Genomic DNA, 22233 nt, shown 5'->3' with positions numbered 1-22233 from the left:
TGACAGTTGCCCTGTTGCTGGAATGTCCAGTGCTGTTTGCAAGTTCGGGGCTGCTGTGAGCTTATTTTTTGCATTAGTGGATCTACAGTGTTTTATCAGAGAATCTCACACTCCATTTCCAAAGCTGTGTGTACTGGGAAGGAGGATGTATGGAAGCAAACAGGAATTTACCTTGGCAGGCTGTAAGCAAGTGATTTATTCTTGCTCGGCCCCTAGGCTTGAGGGTTTGACCTGACCTCAGTCACACACATGTATTATAGAAACATCAACAAAAAATGCTCCCTGTCTCCATATAATCTCACACTCTGTGTGAGTGGTGCCTTGGCTGGGATGACAGGAACAGAAATTAAATGTACCCACTCACACTTACAGGGTACAGAGATGCAGCCCTGAGGCTGGTGACCAGTTCATTAAAAAGAAAATAGCTTACATCTTAAGTAATAAGATTGCTTTTTGAAAGTAAGTCACAACCCTATATATAACTTGTCTTCATAAAGTATAACCTGAATTTAAAATATCCTCTCCTGAACTGGTTGATTTAAGAACAATTTATTCCAAATACTGCTTGAAATAACTAAGCTGGTAGCTGGATTTTGATCCCTGAACTGTTATACACACAAAATTTTTACACCCCAAGTTTTAGCATTTCCTAAAAGTGTGTTTGATTATCCAAACCCTTTAAATCTAACCTTTCTGTTTTGATATAAGTATTTCAGAAAGGCAGAAAGACTTGAGTTAGATAGTCTTAAGTATTTTATAATGTTTGAAATATTATCCTTATGTTACTGACCCATCTTTAATAATTTTCTTGATCCTTGCTACATACATAGGATCAACATGAAGACATTACTTTAGGCATGCAAAATGTGCCTTTATAAAAAATTTCTGAAAAGCTGAAATGAAAATTATCATTTGCACAGTTAGCTGATTATCAGGAAAAGACCTATGGTTCACTTGAGATTGTTGGTATTTAACAAGACCTAACAACTCTTTATGAATTTAATGAGCCACAATACCCAAATATTTTTTTTCCTAAGATGGTGCAGAATGTGAGGGGAAAAATAGTAAATTTTCATATGATATAGAAGAAGAGAATTAAAAAACCCCAACCTCATCCAGGTGATTAAAGAACTCCTGGGTCAAGGCCCCTTGTTTTAATGACAACTTAGTGCAACCAGGGTGATGCTGGGTCAACTAAAGCAACATTCATAGCAGGTGGAAAGGCTGATTTTGATGCTGTGTGTGCTGAAGTCAGAGCCAAAACCCACAGCAGAATCACGGCAATGCATCTTAAATTGACTTGTGATTCACTTATTTAGAGAGCTAAAACATGCTTTCAAGTGATGGCTTGACAGTGTGGGTGATGTGACAAATGGTTTTGTAGAGAGGAAGTACTTGAAAAAGAGTTCTTATGTCGTTTAAAAGTTCAGAGAATAGTTCAGGAGTTACACTGTAAAGGTGTAACTAGACTACCAAGGTGTAACTAAAGGTATAACTTACTGAACTAGTTTCAAGCTTTATAGTTTTATAGTAACGTGATTTGCAGTGTGTGACCCATGAGTATTGTGTGCTCTTGGGCTACTTTAAAATAAATTGCATTAGTGCATTTTGTGCTACAGAATGCCTTTGAGAATTTTGAAAGGATTCCCATTATCCTTAGAATATTTTTTAGATGTCCATGAATAAACAAAGGTTGCAAAACATGGTTTTATAGCTTTTTTTATAAACATTGTTGTTTATATATGAACTTAATAAGCAGATACAGTAAAATGCCTGAGGATGCTCCAGTGCTCTCAAAGGGATGTATCTCTTGACAACTCAGTGCCCAGCAGTACACAAGATAGACTGGCTGTTTTTCCTGGAAAATTAAGTTTGAAGGTCATTGATTATTCTCAGATCTCAATTAGAAGCCAAGTACTGAATTATTAACAATGATAATTTTCTTCCTTACATGTTTTGCTGGCATTGCTTTTATTGTCCTTATTATCTTTAGGCAAGAGATTTGAAAACATAGGAGCCAGAAGCATCAGGTTTTGTTTTGGCATTCTTGAGATTATAATTCTCCTTGTTTTCTAGTTTGTGAAGACAAGGAGGTGTTTACCACCTAATGACTAGAACACTGAGCTGTCAGCTGACCATTGGTTTATCCTGTGCATATTATTTCTCTTGCTTTTTTCCTGTTTCCAATTGGGAAAAAAAAAAAGTCCCCAGGTATTAACTTGGGACATATGTTTGATAGGAGTGAAATAGTGTTATTTGGTTTCAAATGCAATACTACACAGAATAAAATAGAATGCCATAGTTAAGAAACAATGCAAAAATTATAAAATTGTGTTATGGTCTTTCTACAAATATGGAAGGGATTTTCCCTGTTTTATTTTTCATATAATATCTATTACTAAATCATATTCAATGTGAGCAAATTTCAGGCAAAGGGATTTTCTATGGGTTTATCTAAATCTCTTGTAATAGTAATTGTTCCAGACAAAGATATTTCAAAAAAACACCACGTGTGATGAAGTATTTACCAAAATTTCTTGTCAATGATGTGCTGGATCATTTGCAATTCATTACTTTCCTCGCCTTCCCAATTAATTGGTTCCACATGCCCATAATGATTGTGGAGAAAGTGTCTTAATTTAAACTAAAGCAAATGCCTATATGGCTTTCTTTGGTGGTTGTTTGTTTGCAGGTGTCTGTATGGGAAGTTCTTCTCGACACATTGTCACCTTCGATGGGCTGAATTTTAAGCTGGCTGGCAATTGCTCCTACACCTTGTTTCAAGACATGCAACACGATGTTGAAGTTCTCCTCCATGAAGGACCCTGCAGAGCAGCCCCAAAGATGAACTGCATGGACTCCATGGAAGTGAAACATCGTGGTGTATCTGTTCAGCTCTTCAGTAACATGGCCGTAAGCTAAACACAATGAACTGATCTGTGCATTGGCTGCTCATGCTATAGAATCCAGGTTATGAGGACAATTTTTTCCCTTTATCTAATTTCTGAACCCTTTCAGCCTATTTTTAGGCTTCTGAGCAAATGCCTCTTTTCCTTTTCATGATACAGTCGATGTTCACATAACGAGCCATAACGTTCACATAACGTTTTTCCTCTTGTTCTCCACGTTGTGCTGGTGTGACAATGTCAAGAACATAGGGTTTGGCAGCATCTCCCTGACATTTCATCCAGAAAGGCAGGGATTATAGACAGGGCATTGTGCACCGTGATTCTCCTCTTTTGGCAGAGGTCCTTTATACAGTGTTTTTGTTTGGTAAGTGGGAGAGCACTCTGCTCCTCACAAAGCTGTGAATGACTGGCTCACTGAAGAGAGGTGGTTTTTACCTTGTGTGGTTGGGCCTAAGTGTCAGAAGAAAGAACATCTTAGTATGCATTACATCTGTTTTATGGGCAGAGAAGTATTCGAACCCAGTATGACCCATTTTTCAATCTCTGGGTCCTCAGACATAACTTGTCTAACTTGCAAAGATGATCACTTCTGACTTATGTAGCAAAATAGGGTGGACCAAAACACCTACACCCAGTTCTGCATGATGATGGGCAGCCTTGACTTTTCACTGAGGCATTGATAATCAGGGCCTGTAGGCATTATTTGAACTTCATGGCATGAGATTGCTACTCTGTCAATACTTGATGCTCAAGGAGTGCACTTATAGGGGAAAATGTTGAAAGAGTTGTTCATAGAATTCACAAAATGAAGGTCAAGTACTTCTGTAGGTTTTCAGACTCAATAGAAAATTTCAGCAAAATTGATTCTTATATCCAGACTCAGTTGAACCTTCAAGTACTTGTGAAGTCAAAATGTGCTTCAGCTGTAAATTTGGGTTGATTTTTAACTGCTTGCTAAAACTGATGTGATGACCTTGCCTTTTTTGAAAACAGGTGACTGTTAATGGTGAAAGGGTTCGTATCCCCTACTCTAACTCTTTGTTTGGAGTCACTGTCTATGGAGCAGTAATCCATGAAATCCAGTTCTTCCATCTTGGACATAATCTCACATTTACTCCAATAAACAATGAATTTCTTCTTAAACTTAATCCAAAGAGCTTTTCTTCAGGAACAAAAGGCCTTTGTGGTAAGTTTCAAAGGTAGTAGTTTTAACAGCTCCCCACTTGGGCTCGAGCTTCTATTTATTTTATTGTAACTTGTGTGGCTTTGAAGCTGTAAACTCTGTGGCTGAACTGATCCCCCACTGCTGAGGGAGCACTGCAAATCTGTGTAGTTTTTCTGCTATGACCAGCAGTGTAACAGCTCACTGACCACTGACTCCCAGTAATGCCTTAGAAAGGCATATTTTCAAGGAGATTGGTGGCTTTTTTTGTGTGAGGGTTTAACTTTAGATTGCTGCATATGTGTTTACAAGAGGCATGACCTATGCTTGCAGGGAAGGTGAAATGCTTGAGAGGGGGACTACTACCTGGGAGAATTAATTCTATGGTATCCTCAAGATACCATAGATATAATTTATGGTATAGCTTAAACTTCTGTGGCATAAACTGTACCTCAATTAAAAAGGAAATGGGAATGGAGACCATTTTTGTGCCTCTATTTATAATAGGAATGATAAGGGATATAACTGTCCAATTCTAGACCCTTCAATTTAGGAAGGACATTGAGGGGCTGGAGTGTGTCCAGAGAAGGGCAACAAGGCTGGTGAAGGGACTGGAGCACAAGTCCTATAGGGAGCAGCTGAGGGAGCTGGGGGGGCTCAACCTGGACAAGAGGAGGCTCAGGGGAGACCTCATCACTCTCTACAACTCCCTGAAAGGAGGTTGTAACCAGGTGGAGGTTGGTGTCTTCTCCCAGGAACCAGCAGTAGGACAAGAGAGTGGAGTCTTCAGCTGCACCAGGGGAGGTTTAGGTTGGACATTAGGAAGAAATTCTTTACAGAGAGAGTGATTGGACATTGGAATTGGCTGCACAGGGAGATGGTGGAGTCACCATCCCTGGAGGTGTTCCAGAAGAGACTGGATGTGGCACTTGGTGCCGTGGTCTGGGTGACAAGGTGGTGTTGAGTCAAAGGTTGGACTCGATGATCTCAGAGGTCTTTTCCAGCCTAGCTGATTCTGTGATTCTGTGATCATTCATTCCTCTCCCCCTTGGTAGCCACTGAGCCGCCCCAACCAGTGTCATCTGTCCTGCCCCTGTTTTCTCCAGGTTTACTTTATTGCTGACTGTATTCAGCCTTTTCCTTTTCCTTTTCCTCACCCTCCTACAGGGGTGTGTGACCAGAACCATGTCAACGACTTCACGTTGCGCAACAGCTCTGTCACTCCTGACAGCAGCGTGTTTATCCAAGACTGGGCAGTGCAAGAGCCAGGGAAGGTCTGTGAGATCCGGAGGGAAGACAGGTGCTCTGAGCACGCCACGAGCCTCTGCCACCTCCTGCTCTCCGATGGGTTTGTGGAGTGCCACAGGATAATCTCCCCCAACATGTTCTACGAGGCCTGCATGGAGAACAGCTGCTATGAGGACGAAGCCTGTGAGATGATAACTTCCTACGCTCACCTCTGCAGGGAGCACGATGTCTGCGTGCACTGGAGAACACCCGAGATCTGTCGTAAGGGTTTTACTCTGCGTTCAAACTGGTGTAGAAATCGTCTCACTGTGTGATGGGGGTGACAGTGACTGTCTTGTCAGTGTAATATTGATTTTTGAAGGCTTTGCAACAGGGCAGAAGTTCCAGATCACGTTTATTGTACAGGTCATATTGGATCAGATAACTGGTTTGTCATCCAGTGAGCTGCATATTGTGGAAAAGTTGGTAGGCTGCTAACTAGTAAAATGCAGGCTAGAGAGATAAAAATACTGTGAAAGCTGCGCACAGGTACACACAACTGTGTGAATACCTGACTCTGCAGCCACTGAACCATCATGGGACCAGGTTTGGGCTGAGAGCCTGCTCTCATTCTGCCTGTTTTAGCAGCAGATGTCCTTGCTTTGATGCAGACATTGGAGGGTCTGAGGTGGCCATGGAAACTCATACTTTGGACTAGTGGAACTGCTTCCCATACCTGTGCATAATGACACGCAATAAGACTTTTCTTTGTAGTTGGTTCATAAAATTCCTTCCATTTCAACCAAAGCCTAAACTTTTGAGAATGTGATGGAAGAACCAGTGAGATTTTAAGTTTCTGCTACAGGGAGAAACTGGGAAAGGCCACTCTCTGTGGTGTCATTTCTTGCCAGGACATGCCATGCTATGCTGTTTGAACCAGCTGTAATTTGCTCTGCAGATGCGGTTCTCTTTCTGCCTGTGTGTTGCTTGTGTTTTGGAAGTGAAAAGTTTGTGCTGTGAGAAGGGAACATAGCAGGATGTGAGTCCTGCAAATCACCCAGAACCCAATCAAGACTAGCAAGACAAGTGCCAAATTCAAACAGTTGTTGCTTTGTATGCCTACTGTCCTAAGTTCTTATAGACAAGTGCTTCTGCTTTATCTTCCTGTTTCTTCTCCTCTCACTGTCTGCAGTGATGGCACTGGACATTCAGATATTCACTCAGTATTTCTGGTTCATATGAGTATCTCAGATGTATATGTATGTAGGTATTTTCTTTCCCAGCCACCTCCTCATTACTCTGTCTTGATTGTCCCAGTTGGTTTTCACATCTCCTGCCTCTCTAGTTTAGTTGGTTCTTGTTGCTTTGCTTTCTTTACCTCTTTCTGCCCTGGTACTTTCCATTTCAGAACTGGAGAACCAGGATCCTAATGGCATGATATAATAAAAAATCACTCCATGTTCTGCTTTTGTTCATGTTTTAAACTCAGACTGAGGGAATTATAGGATAGGAAGTCAAGAATGTGAATTTGGTCTGAGCCTCCAGTTAATTTTTAAAATATCTTTCAGGAATAATAGGATATTGAACACAGTCTGTTTGGAGTATAGTCCTAGAAAGGAGAGAGAGAATGTTGCCAGCCTGTATCCAAATTCAGTGCTTCAGTCAGACTTTGCAAATTGTAACATCCAAAGCTGGATGTCAATGGATTACCTTAATAACTCTCTGCATTTTTCAAATTCCCCTCTGGTGCCACAGCGTGTATAGGGATAGACAAAGAGTTGCTCATTTTAACACTAGTTGCATAAAAGTCTTTAGTGTCTTAACAACAGCATCATCATCTTCCTTCAAGCACATGCCTGTGTGCAATTGCCAAAATAAAACTGCCAACATTTGGTTTATACAGATTACATTAATGACTGAATAGTACAGCTTAATCACTCTACCAAAACATGTTTAATAGCAATGGCTTGGTTCTGGGTTACCTTGCTTCCCTCTCCCCAGTCCAGTGAGTCCCTGTCATTCTTTTAGCATTTTATCTGGGGGTTTGTCATGCCATATTGGGACATTCCAAGCAGTACAAGACCTTTGTCACTGCTCTGCCTGCATAGGTGAATATACTCTCTGGAAGTCAAATATATTCAGCCTGGAAAAGAGAAGGCTTCAGGGTGACCTAATTCTGGCCTCCCAGTACCTGAAGGGAGCCCACAAGAAAGATGAAGATGAATGACTTCAAACTGACAGAGAGTAGGGTTAGATGGATATTAGGAAGAAATTCTTCCCTGGGAGGGTGGGGAGGCCCTGGCACAGGTTGCCCAGAGAAGCTGCGGCTGCCCCATCCCTGGAAGTGTCCAAGGCCAGGTTGGATGGGGCTCTGAGCAACCTGGTCTAGTGGAAGGTGTCCTTGCCCATGGCAGGGATTTGGAACTGGATGGGCTTTAAGGTCCCTCTCAACTCCCAGCATTCTATGATTCTATGAAATAATTGGATTCCTATGAAGGAGGAAAGGGTTAATATTAAATACATTACTTTTCTGTTTCCTTTGGCTGCTAAGTAGGGTGTGTGTAGATAGTTCAGCTGATGAACATTTATTTGGCATCTCAGGTCTTCATTCAGTAATTTTCGTTCAGTGTTTTTTGTCAGGGGACTGAAAAAAAGTTTTATAAACCTCACAGCAGTCACAGACTGGGAAATAAGAAACACTTTTCCTAATTGAAGCTGTAGAAAAAAATAAAGTAGGCTTGAGGGAGTACACAGTATGGAAGCTGCATCCATAGGTTTCTTGAATAGCTGGAGCCTTAATTTTGTGTTTGCTTATAGAGACAATAGTCCCAGTGTTGTGAATGCACCAGCAAAAATTTTAGAAGGACTTAGAGGTGAATGCACGTTTCCTTAATTCAGCTACTTCTGTTAATGTGGCAATTCAGTTAAAAAGAAACAGAAATCTAGCAGGTGCAGTTTTGAAGTACCAAAATGGTTTTCAGCTTTCTTTAGTTTCCTGGGAACACTGTGGCCTATCAAGTTGTTTTTAAAAAAAAATAATCAAAAATTTATTCAATGTTTTAGTCTGTCCTGGATGTTTTCTAATCATGCAGTTATCAGTGCTTCTCTAATACACATAAAAGTGGTTCTAAATTCTTATGTCTCTGGCCCAGTGTTGAAAACAAAGTTACGCAGGATGAGTTGGATGAGCAACTCATTCAAACCATTGTATCATTGTCAGAGTAAGTCATGTGTTGTTTATTCATGTGGTTTGCTGATTTCTGCATGGACTGTAACAGAGGCAAATGCCTTCCATCACTTTCCACTGTGGATTTTGTTAGTTTTAAAAAATGTATTTTCCAGGATGTTAGTGTCTGCAAAGGCTGATGCCCTTCTAAAATCCAAAGAATCCTAAAGAAAACTTGAATGGAAAGATTGATCTGTGTTTCAGATCTCTTTAGATAAAGGTGGTTGGTTTTTTTTCTGTCTTCCTCAGCAATGAAATGTGCCACGTACTTGACATATGATCACTGCCACAGAGCCTGCGTGAAGAGCTGTGAGAACAGTACCACAGTCAGTGTCTGCAAGGATTATCCCACAGAAGGCTGCTTCTGTCCAGAGGGACAGGTGATTTTTGGTGACAGCTGTGTTAGTGAAGAGGTCTGCACACAGTGTGTCACCGAAGATGGCACACGCCACCAGGTAACTACATACGTGGCAACTTACCTTTGTGAGTGGTTGGGGTTTGTACTTTCACAAGTAAATCTGTCCTACAAGTCTAATCCCCTTTGGATGCTTTATCTTCTAGCTCAGTTCCTCATAACTGGCTGTCTGTCAGCCCCTTGTAGCTCCCCTACTGTGAAATTGGCTGGGATGGATATAAAATTCACAGCTGGGACTGTACAGACCTGGAAAGGCACGACAAATCCATGTGGAGGGAGGTCTGGAGGAAAGAGTGGAGGGATGGCATAACCCCCATTCAGCAGGCTTTTGCCTGTAATGACAATTTAATCATAAATCTGGAACCCTTACTTATAATGTGTGTGTTGTCTTGGCTAAGTTTACTGAACTCCTCAGGAGGGGCAGCAGAGAGACAGGCACTGATCTCTGCTCTGTGAGCAGGGACAGGACCCGAGGGAACAGCTGGAACTGTGTCAGGGGAGGGTTAGGTTGGATATTGGGAAAAGGTTCTTACCCCAGAGGGTGGTTGGGCACTGACCAGGCTCCCCAGGGCAGTGGGCACAGCACCAAGGCTGACAGAGCTCCAGGAGTGTTTGGACAACGATCTCAGGCACAGGGTGGGATTGTTGGGGTGTCTGTGCAGGGCCAGGAGTGGGACTCGATGATCCCTGTGGGTCCTTTCCAACTCAGGATATTCTATGATTCTACAAAATATTTTCAGTATTGATGGGGAGCAGTGAGAACAAGACAACCTTACGTCAAGTCACAGTTGTCTATATCCTTTTTTTTTTTTTTTGATGAGAATTATTCCTTTGATGAAATTCATCATTTTAGTTCTTCTGAAAATCCACTTTGCTCAGCTAAGTCAGCCCTCTCCGTGTCAGTGTGGGACTGGGAAGACCTATGGGTGCTGTTGATTCCAGCATCAAACAGAGGGTGTGACAGCTCCTCCCTGTGTCCCCTGTTCCAGGTAACAGGGGTGGTTCCTCTTCACCCCCAACTACTCAGCTCAGGGAGTTTGCACATAAATCAGCCAGTCCTCTGAAACCTACATTTTTGTTACAGGATTTGAAGAAGGGACTCTACTTTCAATGTTTTATGGGTTTTAGATTCTTAATGAGATTTTTGGATTTTTTTCATGCCCACCAAACCTTTGTGTTTGTTGTCAAAGGTGTAATAGTTTTTCTAACTTAGATCTTCTGTAAATAACAGAAACCTCTGTGTGTGGATATTTATTGTTTAAGTAAAAAGATAGACTACAAAAAGCTAAATGAATGTATGTATTCTGAATAACTCCATTTTACACATGCAAATTTAGACACACATTTCATTCAGAAAGAATGATGTATTATGAATATTTACGGTTAAGCTGAAAGGAAGCAGTGGCTTAAACATCTCTTTTAAATACTTGTTTGCATTGATTAACATAATGAAAAAAGCATCAAACTTGACAGAGTGAACACCTTTCTTTAGGTGGTAGGGTACCAACAGGGGATGCAGTTGACTTAGTGAGGCAAGTGTTCCAGGCCAGAGCTGTGCTGATGCAGCCCCATGTCACAGAATCCCAGAGTGGGTCAGGTTGGAAGGGATCACAGTAGGTCATCTGGTCCCACCTCCCCGCTCCAGCAGGGTCATCCCAGAGCACATGGCACAGGATTGTGTCCAGACAGCTCTGGAATATCCCCAGTGAGGGAGACCCCACACCCTCTCTGGGCAATCTGTTCAGTGCTCGGTCACTGCACAGCAAAGAAGTTCTTCCTCATGTCCAGCTGGAACTTCCTGGGCATCAGTTCCTGCCCGTGGCCTCTTGTGCCATTGCTGGGCACCCCCGAGCAGAGCCTGGTCCATCCTCTGCCCCCTCCCTGCAGACACTGACACACATGGATGAGGTCCCCTCTCAGTGTCTCCTCTGGAGGCTGAACAGCCCCAGCTCCCTCAGCCTTTCCTCCCCAGGGAGATGCTCCAGTCCCTGAATCATCTCTGCAGCCTCTGCTGGACCCACTCCAGGAGCTCCATGTCCCTCCTGTCCTGAGGAACTCAGGACTGGTCATGGCACTCCAGATGTGCCTCACCACAGCTGAGTGGAGGGGCAGGATCACTCCCCTTGACTTGCAAATATAACTAATTCTCTTGAAGGAAAATATAGCTTGCAATGTGTATAATCACTGCTCTAAACACAAATCAGTTGTGCACAACTCCTGGGTGATCCTGACAACTCTATTATTGTACCATAATTCTATATGAAACAGTTATTGCAAATGTAGATTAAAGTCTAGAATCTGTGTGCCTGAAATCCCTGAATCCTCAGGAAATGCAGTGCATTTTCCTTTTAAATAATAGTTTCAAGCACTTGTGGAGAAAAGCTCAGTGCACACCTTGGAAATAATGTCTGCAGTGATACCTACTTGTTGTTGCAGGAGTTCTGAAATTCAGGAGTTGTCCCAGGTCCCTTATTGGGTTTTAACTTCAACAACCTCTCATCTATTCCCCAATGGCCAGGCTCAGGAGCAGCTGCCTGGTGGAGGGCAGGAGGGATCAGCTCACACAGTTGTTTTGTGTCTCCATCATTGAAGGATTAGTTGTGTGAGCAATACAACAGGCAGTGCAACTGGGGATGGGTCATGATTTCCTTAACCCCCTTCATTCCTCTGTTCTTTTCTAGCCCAAGTTGTGCCTGGATTCTCAGTACCAACACTCATAAAGAGCTTTACTAACACTGTGCTCTCTTGTAATTTCTTCTGGTAATTAGGGAGAGACTCCTCCTTACACTGAAGAAAACCTGCATGAAGATCAAACCAGCTGAAAATGTTAGAGCAAATGTCGTGATTCTCTTTCTGAGAGAAAGAGAAAAATGAAATAGCCACAATCTTTACACACACCCACCTGCAAATGTAGGAATTCTCTGTCTGCTGCCTTCTCAGGACTTGTTAAACCCTGAGGCCATGGAGTGTCCTGGCAGAGGGCAGAGTGGTTTTCCCAAGATAGTTTACTGTCAATACATTGATGCAAACTTTCTTTGACTGGGATGTATTTTCTATAGATTAACCAGCCCTATGTGATTTGGTTCCTAAGCTTTGTTAAACCTCTGGTTGGCTTGTTCTAACATGCTTGGCATTTTATCCTTGCCATGTGGTTAACCTTGGAAAAGAAACTGCTTTTTTGACTCCTAGGATGGCTTAAAACATATAAATATCACTGGGTACAGGTGGCAGCATGCTGAGATATTTCCTTCCTTTCTTCTCATCACTCAAGGGCTCAGCAGAGCATTTAGTTTTGCTCCAGAGTTTTCTGGATGAACCATTTGCCTTTGTGCCATCCTAACCTGGTTCAGTTGTGCAAATGAACATTATTATCCCATAATGCATCTTTTCCCTCTTACCTCCCTACTCACATTGGTGTTAAATGTCGATAGTTCTGTAGAGGCAACTACATCTTCAACATCAATGATTTCCTCTCTCTCGTGGGAAGGAGCAGTGGCTGAAAAATCACTTTACTGGTGGTTTCTGAACATGCTTATCACCTCCAGGTAGTCACTACAATGATAGTTTCAGTTTTGGGGTTTACTATAGTGCTTTTCTAGACTTCAGTCCACTGGAGAATCAAGTGATGACACTCCAAATATTCTTAATTAAAAAAAACAAACTGCACTGTTTATTTCTCTGTGTTCAAGTATTACTAATTTGGAAAAGCAGACACTTCTATGTATTTCCCAGAATAATAATGTTTCCCTTATTACCCCTGAATGTGCAATCATGGTATATAATTGCTCTACTGTTACTCACAATAGCCTGCAATTGCATGTATAACATCTGAACATTTTTCGTGCTTAAAACAATAGTAATTCCTCATCCCACTCATGCATTCTTTACATCCTTTGCTAAGTTGGTACACTACACTCACTTCAGAATTATGTGTCTCCTTAGTTTCTTAGTGTTAACAGAGCAACCAGCCAACCCTCCACAGAGACTTCTGATTTTCCAAGTTACTGTTGCTCACACTCACACCCTCCCATCACTAACATATCAGTGACCAGAATATTTGATTTCTTTCTAACAATCTGTTGGTTTTTTTTTCCTGCAGCACATGGAAACATGGATTCCTGCTGATGAGCCCTGCATGATCTGCACGTGTCTTGATAACCAGAAAATAAACTGCACGGTCCGACCTTGCCCAACTCTCAAACGTAAATCCATTTTGTTCTAAGTATGACTGGGCTTGAACTGATGTCTTTGGTACCCTGGTTTTCTAGTTCTAATCCAAACTTGTTTTATGGATTTTTTTTTCTCACTCCAGCTGCTCAGTGTGGTCCGTGTGAAATCCCTCATCTGCGCTGGGGCCCCGGCCAGTGCTGCCCCGAGTACGAGTGTGGTAGGTTCTCATAAACTTTTGGATTCTTCTGTCTGTACTTTTACCAGATATTCCTAAGTTTTACAATCCTTTTTTTTTTTAAATTTATTTAAATGCTGCATTTTTGAAACCACTGAATGACTGTGTAGTCATCCGTGTGGAAAAAGAAAGAGCTCCTAAGGATGTGATTCTCCCTTCACTTCCAGCTTTGTCCCTCTTTCTGTAACAGTTGAGGAAGGGAACGGAACAATTTGGTTTTGTCTAAGTGACATTAGAATGGTCTTTTTTCAAGTATCTATTTTTGCATGGTCTATATTTGTACATTAAATATAACATTAGAACCTTAATCCCCATAACCCAAGCTTGAACTCTTCTCTAAGCTATTTTGAAAACAAACTCTGACCTATTGAACTCTAATATACTTCATATTTTAGGACAGCAATTGAGTGTAGGAAAAAAAAGTTTAATGGGGATGTGCATTTTGTGTGTGTGTCTTGAGAACTGACTAGTCAGGCATGGTCTTAAACACTCTCAATTTCTGTTCTTAGTCTGTGATCTGGTTTCCTGTCATTTGCCTCCTGCCCCTGTCTGTGAGTTTGGCCAGCAGATTGCTCTGACCAACCCAGGAGAATGCAGACCAAATTATACGTGTGGTAAGATATTTTTCCTTAGCAGGGAGAGAGACTGGAGCATTGCATTTGAGCAACACTGACAACTTCCTTTAGACATTATTTTTCTCCCTTCTGAAAGGTTTAATTTTGAAGCCAACTGACATGTAATGATTTCACATACTTGAAAGAAGGGTGTTGGCAGTTTCTGAGTACACTTTTGAATTAAAGACTAGAGAAACACTTTGTTCTTGGACATGTGCGCTCTGACCTTTATGCTTATTTTATACATCTTGTTTGTATATGAGACAAGAATATTTTGGCAGGGCAGGAACTTTTCCTGAACCTGCAGCACAATCTTTGACCTGAGCCTTTTATATCTGTGTTACTACTTAGTCTTTAAGTAGATTTACAACAGCTTGCAGTAGCAATAAGTGCCTTGCTGCCAGAGAACTGTCTTGTTCTCTAGCAGTGCTCTGGGATTCCATGAGTTTGACATGGTACTCACCTTTTCCTGGTAGCCTGCAACAGGGAAGCATGCAGCTCAATTCCAAGACCTTCCTGCCCCCCGCATCGGGAGCTGACTGCTACGAAGACCGAGTGCTGTGATAAATATGAGTGCACCTGCAACTGCAGGAACTCGACAGTGAGCTGCCCTCTGGGGTATCTCTCCACGTCTCTCACCAATGACTGTGGCTGTGTATCCACCACCTGCGTTCCAGACAGGGTAAGGGAAGAGAAACGTCTTCTCCACAGGTGACAGTGTCATTTATACATGGAGTGGCAGCACCGAAGTAAGCAGGTATTAACAAACTGATGAGACTGCTGGAAAATGGTGCCAGGGCACTTTTAATTTACATGTGGCTGAAAGATATACTGATGCTTCTTCTATTACAGTCATTTATTCTGACAGAACCAATCCATTTTTTGTGGCTTTGGAACAACCAAATTTTAAAAAAAAAACCCAAAAGTATAAACATATATATAAAATACTTACATATATATATAAAATACTTATATATATATATATAAAATACATATATATTTGAGATATATATATATATATGTACCAAACCATTTGAAACTTAAAGGTCATTCAAACAGGAATTTCAACGGTAATTTTTAGATTTCCAATTTGGTTTGGGATAACAGAGCTACATGTCTTTGCATCACTACAGTTAATATATATTCTTCCAATCCCATACTAAATTTATGGAAATATTTGGTATACCTTAGACCTAAACTCCTTGTGCCTGCTGATTACCTTTGTTACTGCTGGAGGTGTTGTATCTTATAAGAACTATATTGCCACTTTTAAGATTTTGCCAAATTAATACTTCACTCTGTTAAAGCTTCACTAGGGTATATTTTTCTTATTTTGCATACCTTTTATTAAGCTTTTATACTATGTCTACCTTTAAGGTAGGCTTGCTTAGAGGAGAAATTGCAGGGCAAGCGAGCCTTCTCATTAAACTTTAACATAGGGTTACATTTTCTTGCATCTCAGGAGTTCTAGCTTTTTTTTTTCCTGTTTCTAAGTACTTCATGACCTTGCATAATTCATTTTATGTCTCTGGGACTTACTTGCTATATCTGTAAAAATAAGTGGTGCTCTTCTCTTTGACACTGTGCTGTAAAATGTACTAATAGAAGGTTCAATAGAAGGGATGGCCCTGCTTTTTGGGGTAGCTGTGATGGCCTAAGGATACAAGAGAATGAGTGCTTTTAGCCCCAGGTAGGATCTTTCCAGGTCAGATGATTTAGCTGGAAGAAGTTTTGCATGCAAGGCTCCTTCTACAGGACTCACTGTTTGGTATCTCTAAATATTGTGTCACATTATACTTACAGGGAAACTGAGTCAGACCCCAGGCAGTTCCACCAACTGCAGATAAAATTCTCCAGTTTATTCTTTGGAAAGCTTTAGATTTTATTTTTCCTTTCCATTAACAGAATGGCCACAGTTTTAAGACCTGTAGCATTTCTAGGGGGTCAAAGTATTCCATAAAATTTTTAATGGGTTTCACACCTTAAAATGCAGCCTTTTGGAGGCAGCAGTGTGCCCTTACAGCAGCAGTGTGCTCTTTCATGTATTAATTGTTGCATTTAATAGGTGTGTGTGCACAACAACATAATCTACTCCGTTGGAACGACCTGGGAAGATGGTTGCAGGGAATGCTCTTGCACTGGTATGAGGGATGATGTTACAGGACTTCAGATGATGGAATGTCACGACAAAGTGTGTAACACGTTCTGCTCTCGGGTGAGTAAACATCTAAACAGTGCTTTAGCCAGCAGAGCCCTGATGGGGATCTGAAATGATTGCTTTAAAACCTGCTTGTTTACAGGGAAACCGGAGAAAAATAGAAAATAAGTGTTGTAGCAACGAAATTATCTTGGGAACGGAGTCTAAGAGGGCCTGAGCATTACTGACTTGATTTTAGTGTTATTGTTTTAGGATCGTATCCTGCTGCCAAGAAAATCAGTGACAAGTTTATTTTGTATTTTGATAAAAGAAAAACTGCATCCTGAAGTGTCTGTCATTTACACCACTTGCACAATAAGTGTTCATGATGCCTGAAGTTCAATTACAAATGTCTGTTCTAGCTCAAGTTCACTTTCTGAAGTTCACATTTCAGATCTGTCTGTTGCTCAGCTCAGCCCATTGTAGCAGTAATAACACCACATGCTGTGGCCTTTATTACGCTCAGACATCTGCTACATGCCATAAAATTCCATGTTTTGGAAGCCTGCAAAGGAAGTATGAGCTGCTCTGTTATATTGACATAGCTAGTCAAGCAGGAACAGACAGATAATTGGTACAAAAAGTTGGTGGAGGAATATGACTTGAGTACTAAGAAAAGGTTTTCACCCAGAGGGTGGTTGAGCACTGGAAAAGACTCCCCAGGGAAGTAGTCATGGCACCAAACCTGTCTAAGAAGTTCAAGGACAACACTCTCAGGCACATGGTGGGATTGTTGGAGCTGTCCTATGCAGGGCCAGGAGTTGGACTTGGTGATCCTTGTGGGTCCCTTCCAAGTCAGAATATTCCATGATTGTATGACTTGAAGCAGCTCCTCCATATCTGTGGTCTCATGTGCTCACAATCTGCAGGTTGAGGAGGCTGTGCAGGGTCCATGTGTTGTGCAACTGTTTGGGGTTCAGAGTATTCTCTGAGGTCTTTTTTGACCCAGGATTTTCCCCATGAGTTTGTCCTTCCTTGAACCATGAACTGAAATACAGAAGCAGCTAATTTGTTTTACTACCCAGTGCAGAAGCAAAGATGAGCTGGTTAATGCTCTTCAAATCTGAGTTTTAAAAGGTTTGTATAAGGCTACATATTGCATCAGACCCACAAAATTCAAACAGTTGACCAAGCAACATTTCCAAATGTGTGTTGTAACATCTTTAATAATGTGTCTGGGAGGCAGAGATTGACCTTGGGCATAGAGCATTTATGTGCAGCACCTCAAGACTCAATGTTCTGGCAGAAACCTCGAATTGTCTAAGTAGTTTTAAATTATCTTTTAAATTTATTTATGTATTTTAAACCAGTAAATCATGCACTGAAATTTGACTATGAATTTTTCAGTTAAGCAAACCAATATCTGTACAGCAATTCTCATTTCTGAACTCTATTAAGATAATTGTGCCCTGGTTTTCAAAGAATTTCAAATGCCTTAATGCAACTATGTTTCAATATAATTTAACTTATAGTCTCTGTACCAGAACAAGGCTGGACAGCACATATGTGTGTACTTGAGATGCTATGAACAAGATATAAACTTTTTTTGAATGATATTTTCCTCTGCTATGTCTTAAATGCTGCATCATTCTCTAGGGCCAGAGCAAAAACCCAGTCCATTGAAGAAAAACTAACAAACCACACTAAATGCTTCTGCAAGTGCAGAGTCGGATGAGAAAGTTCTGAGGTTGCCAAATGCAGTGAAAACATGAGGGTAGATGTGAGAGTTTTCAGCTGTTGCAAGAGAATCCCTTCAGTTTGTTGTTTCTAGTATGGCAGTTACTATGAAATACTAGATCTGAAATATCTGGCTGTGTTTCAGCTCATAGCCATAACTTTATCAATGATTTGTTATTCAATAAAATATTGCAGAGCTGCAGTTCCTTGACATTGCAGTATCAAAAAAAACCCCCCAACCTGTTTAAGAACAAATAAAAAGACTAGGTGGAAATGCTGCCAGTTCTTTTTGGGAATCTGTCATTTCTTTTGCTCCTTTAATGGTATCAAAGTTGTACAACCAAAACTGTGGCTGTTGGAGTACCTGGATAGCTCAGATTTTTTTTTCCTTTGCTTATTCCTGATTCATGGATATACGTATCAAGGATAGCAGTAGTGCTGTAATGCAGTTTGAATAGACTTTAAAGCTTATTTTTCAGTGCAGATTAAATGGCATTGAAAGTTGTACTTGCATTAAATACATACTTTAATCATAGATTATTAGTAAGGTGACATTTAGGTTCTCTGCTGCTCATGGTCATTAATTTCATTGTCAGGTGTTAAAGTTGTGCAGTATCTTGTATGACTGTGTCCTCTGACTTTTGTGAAAACAGTTTGGAGTTTTTTTGTCTAGCTACACAAAAAGAGGAAAAAGAACCCCAAAATCCCATAATCTGTACTAGCTTCTTCATGTTTATGAATGAAAGATGGTACTGTTGTCCTTAGCATGGCAAAACTCGAATCAAATCATATCTGTAATTTTGGAGTAAGGTAAATAAATGCTATGGAAAAAAGGTGGATGTTTCATTTAAATGAACGAATTTATTGGATAATTTAAAGTATTAGATGATTATGAGAACAATAGAGCATAGGTTTCTGGGGTAAGTGTTTAAGACAAAACCATCTGGCCAAATGTTTGTAAATTAATTAGGTTAGATTTCCAAGCATCTTGATCAATTAACTTAAAATAAAGAATATTTGTGCCTTACATGCAAAAGCATAGTGAATGATGGTTATAATATATATTGACTGCAAAAGCTAGGACTTTAATCTCCCGTATTTTAAAGGAATATTCTGCTTTGAAGTAGCATATAAAGCATGGTAGTAAATGGCTTAATAGCGTATATTAAGGGGAGGCCAAAGAAAATAATGTAAAGGGAAGACTGAATATTAGATGTGCAGAATCTCATTTAAAATCTGTGGAAGTCTCAGGATGTAATTTCAAACATCCTGCTTGCATTTTAAAGCATATTTTGTTATGGGAATTAGGAAATGGTACTTTAATGTTCTAGAGACTTAACTCTGTTTGTAAGTCCTCACCTGTGGTAAATGAGTGCAGCTCCAGGGAAGTCTCCAGAATTGTCCTGGCTCATCACCACTGAAGATTTTGCTTTCAGCATTTCAAGTTGACTTCTATCCATCTCAATGGGTTTTTTCTCAGTTTACTGGTGCCATTTTCATTGTCTTTGGTTCCTCCCAACACTCTCTAGGTATCATCATCTCAATATGTAAAAGGCAAACAGTGGAGCCTTCTTCAAAACACTATGTGGAGGAATAATTTCTGTTCTTTCCTGCTTTGTTGGCCAACAGGCAGGACAGAGTTTTCTGGCCAAAGCCTTAGCACTCTGGAAGAGATGAACTACGTGTCCTGAGCAACACTAGAATAAAGGAGGGAGTTCAAACACAAGGGCTGCCTTGTGGTGCCTCACCCCTTCCCTCCTGGGGCAGGAAAATTGGTTTAGTCCTGTAAAATAAAGCTTTTGTTGTTCCTGTGGGCCAAAATTTCCACCGTGTGAGGTGCAAAAGGTGGGATTTTCTAAAGCTGTGGAGGATCTGTGAGTGTGAGGAGTCACTGTCCACCTTATTCCTCAAGTACAGAGAGCTGCTCTGCTTTTTAAGGAGCTCATAGGCTGTTGCAGGTGGTTCAAGGGGTGTGTTACAAGTTCAGCAGGCGCTGAGATTGGGAACTGTGATCTCCTGTGTTTCTTCCCCTTAGGAATCAGAGTCCTCAGGTTTTGAACACACCAAGCTCCAAAAGGGCCACTCAGGCAGGTTGAACTGTCCAAACCCTACATTAGTACATGAAGGACATGGACCTGCTGGAACAAGTCCAGAGGAGGCACCAAGATGATCAGAGGGATGGAGCAGCTCTGCTGTGAGGAAAGGCTGAGAGAGTTTGGGATTGTTCAACCTGGAAAAGAGAAGGCTCTGGGGTGACCTAATTGTAGTCTTTCAGTACCTAAAGAGAGCCCACAAGGAAGATTGAGAGAGACGATTTCCAAGGGCCTGGAGTGACAGGACAAGGGGGGAAAGGCTTCAAGGTGACAGAGAGTAGGTTTAGATTGGATATTAGGAAGAAATTCTTCCCTGGGAGGGTGGGGAGGCCCTGGCACAGGTTGCCCAGAGAAGCTGTGGCTGCCCCATCCCTGGAAGTGTTGAAGGCCAGGTTGGATGGGGCTCTGAGCAACCTGGTCTAGTGGAAGCCCCCATAGCAGGGGGTTGGAACGAGATGATCTTTAAGGTCCCTTCCAACACAGGCCATTATATGATTCTATGATCTTGTCATTGCCTTAGAGGTGCAAATCACCCCTGGAGTCTGCTGTGTAGCACCTCTTTGCACTTAAGATGTCTCTGTTCAAACCAACTTAGTGAAATTTGGGTCCTGCAGCTGGATTTTGCTTTATTCTAGACACAAACATGTCATGGATTTTTACTTCTCTGAGTTTGCCACACAAATAAAAAGTTGCATGTGATACTTCCAATGCTTCAGACCTGTATTTAGCAGCTAAAAGTAGCATAAAACACAAAACACAACTTTCCCCCCAAAGCTGGGTCAAACTCTGGCATCACATTTTATAATATTATATGAAATACACTTCCATATCAAAGTTCACTGATTACCAAGGTTTGCTAATGTGCTTCATGTTGCAAATTGGGGATATTTTATGAAGGGAGGGAGCAGTTGGGAATACTTCAGTAATTCAGTTCAATGCTTATTTTCATTGGCATTTTTCACATGAACAGTATTTTCTATGGTAGAACATCTTTCTTTCAACTCTGTATTGAAATCAGTGTTATGTTTTGCCCCTTGGAGGCTGCTTGGCTATTAAATGTAGAATATATTATTTCTAATTAGATTAAAGCTCATTGCTTTCTTTCACTTATATACTCCAATGTTTAAGTATTTGGTTACTTGTTTCAGGAGATGAATATGTATTAAAAGTGAGAATTGGGATTCCTGTTCTTTCTGTGGTATTTTTTCTTTTTTTTTTTTTTTTAATTTGACCTATTTATAATTTCCCTGAATTCACAAGATTTTTTTAGTTCTCTGCTCTATGAATGTATCTGCTGTTCAATTATAATTTTCATGCTGCTTATTTAATTTTCCATAATTAAGTGTTAGACTTCGATAAGTTACATTATCTCTAGTGTTGCATAGTAGTTTCATTTTATTTTATCTTAATTTCTAGAATTTTTTTAAAATACCTTTTGCAGTTAATGTATGGGCTTATATTGTTTTGGACTTGGCAGTGCTGGGTTAATGGTTCAATTTGATGATCTTAAAGGTCTTTTTCAACTTAAATGATTCTGTGATTGTATGAAAAGATGAAATGATCAATCAAAACTGATCCCTGGACTACATCTGACCAACCTTTTCTCTCTGCTTAAGCACAGGGCAGTCAGATATTTGAATGTGCTCAGACTGAATTCTACCCTTGAATTCTCAGGAGTGGGAAGGGGAGTTCTGAGTGCTGACTAATCTCCAAGATACCAAAAGAACAATTTTCCCTTTTAATTTTCTTTTATAAAATATGTATTTATATAAATATATTTATATATATAATGTAAAATATTTTTAAAATAAAAAATAAATCTCATAACTATATATGTGTTGTATGTAAAAACAGTGACTTAACCTAGTGGGCTTGTTTAAACTGGATATATATTCACATGTAGTTTTCTCTCAAAATTTACCTAATAGCAGGGAAATTCTGGCAACCTTAGAGGTGGACTTATTTTTTCTTCTGCACTCCTCTGTCAGACTGTATTATTGGAAAGACTTGCTCTTTACAGCTTGCTAAAAGAAACTACACAAGGCCCACCTGTTGATTGGCATGACCTGAGCAAGGACAGCATCTCGAGTTAGTCCATGTAGCTGCAGTGAATGTGTCTTCAAAATACAGATGAGGCAGGAACTAATGAGATAAGAATTTCTGCTTCTAACGTTGTGTGCATTTTAATTTATCTCTTCTGACAGGTAATGTTAAAGGTTTAACAGGATGCTGTGCTGGGTCAACCACTTGTAATAGCAACGTGTGGCCTTACAGTTGTTTTTCAAGCTCCCCTTTTCAGGAACTGGTG

At 40.6% G+C, this 22233-nt stretch overlaps 1 protein-coding gene across 1 annotated transcript in view; it reads left to right on the top strand.

Annotated features, from left to right (window-relative positions):
• The window catches only part of VWF (von Willebrand factor), a 132511-nt gene that overhangs the window by 90689 nt on the left and 19589 nt on the right, over positions 1-22233 (top strand). The window contains exons 35-43 of the mRNA XM_018086235.3: positions 2693-2913; positions 3903-4095; positions 5239-5580; positions 8774-8979; positions 13039-13141; positions 13252-13326; positions 13854-13958; positions 14435-14640; positions 16024-16173. Of these exons, the coding sequence (XP_017941724.3) occupies positions 2693-2913; positions 3903-4095; positions 5239-5580; positions 8774-8979; positions 13039-13141; positions 13252-13326; positions 13854-13958; positions 14435-14640; positions 16024-16173 (1601 nt within the window). The remainder of the gene's footprint in view (positions 1-2692; positions 2914-3902; positions 4096-5238; positions 5581-8773; positions 8980-13038; positions 13142-13251; positions 13327-13853; positions 13959-14434; positions 14641-16023; positions 16174-22233) is intronic.

Source organism: Manacus vitellinus, unplaced genomic scaffold, assembly GCF_001715985.3.
Source record: "Manacus vitellinus isolate BGI_N305 unplaced genomic scaffold, ASM171598v3 scaffold_90_pilon, whole genome shotgun sequence".
NCBI classification, from domain to species: Eukaryota; Metazoa; Chordata; class Aves; order Passeriformes; family Pipridae; genus Manacus; species Manacus vitellinus.
This window is presented reverse-complemented; position numbering and strand designations above follow the sequence as displayed.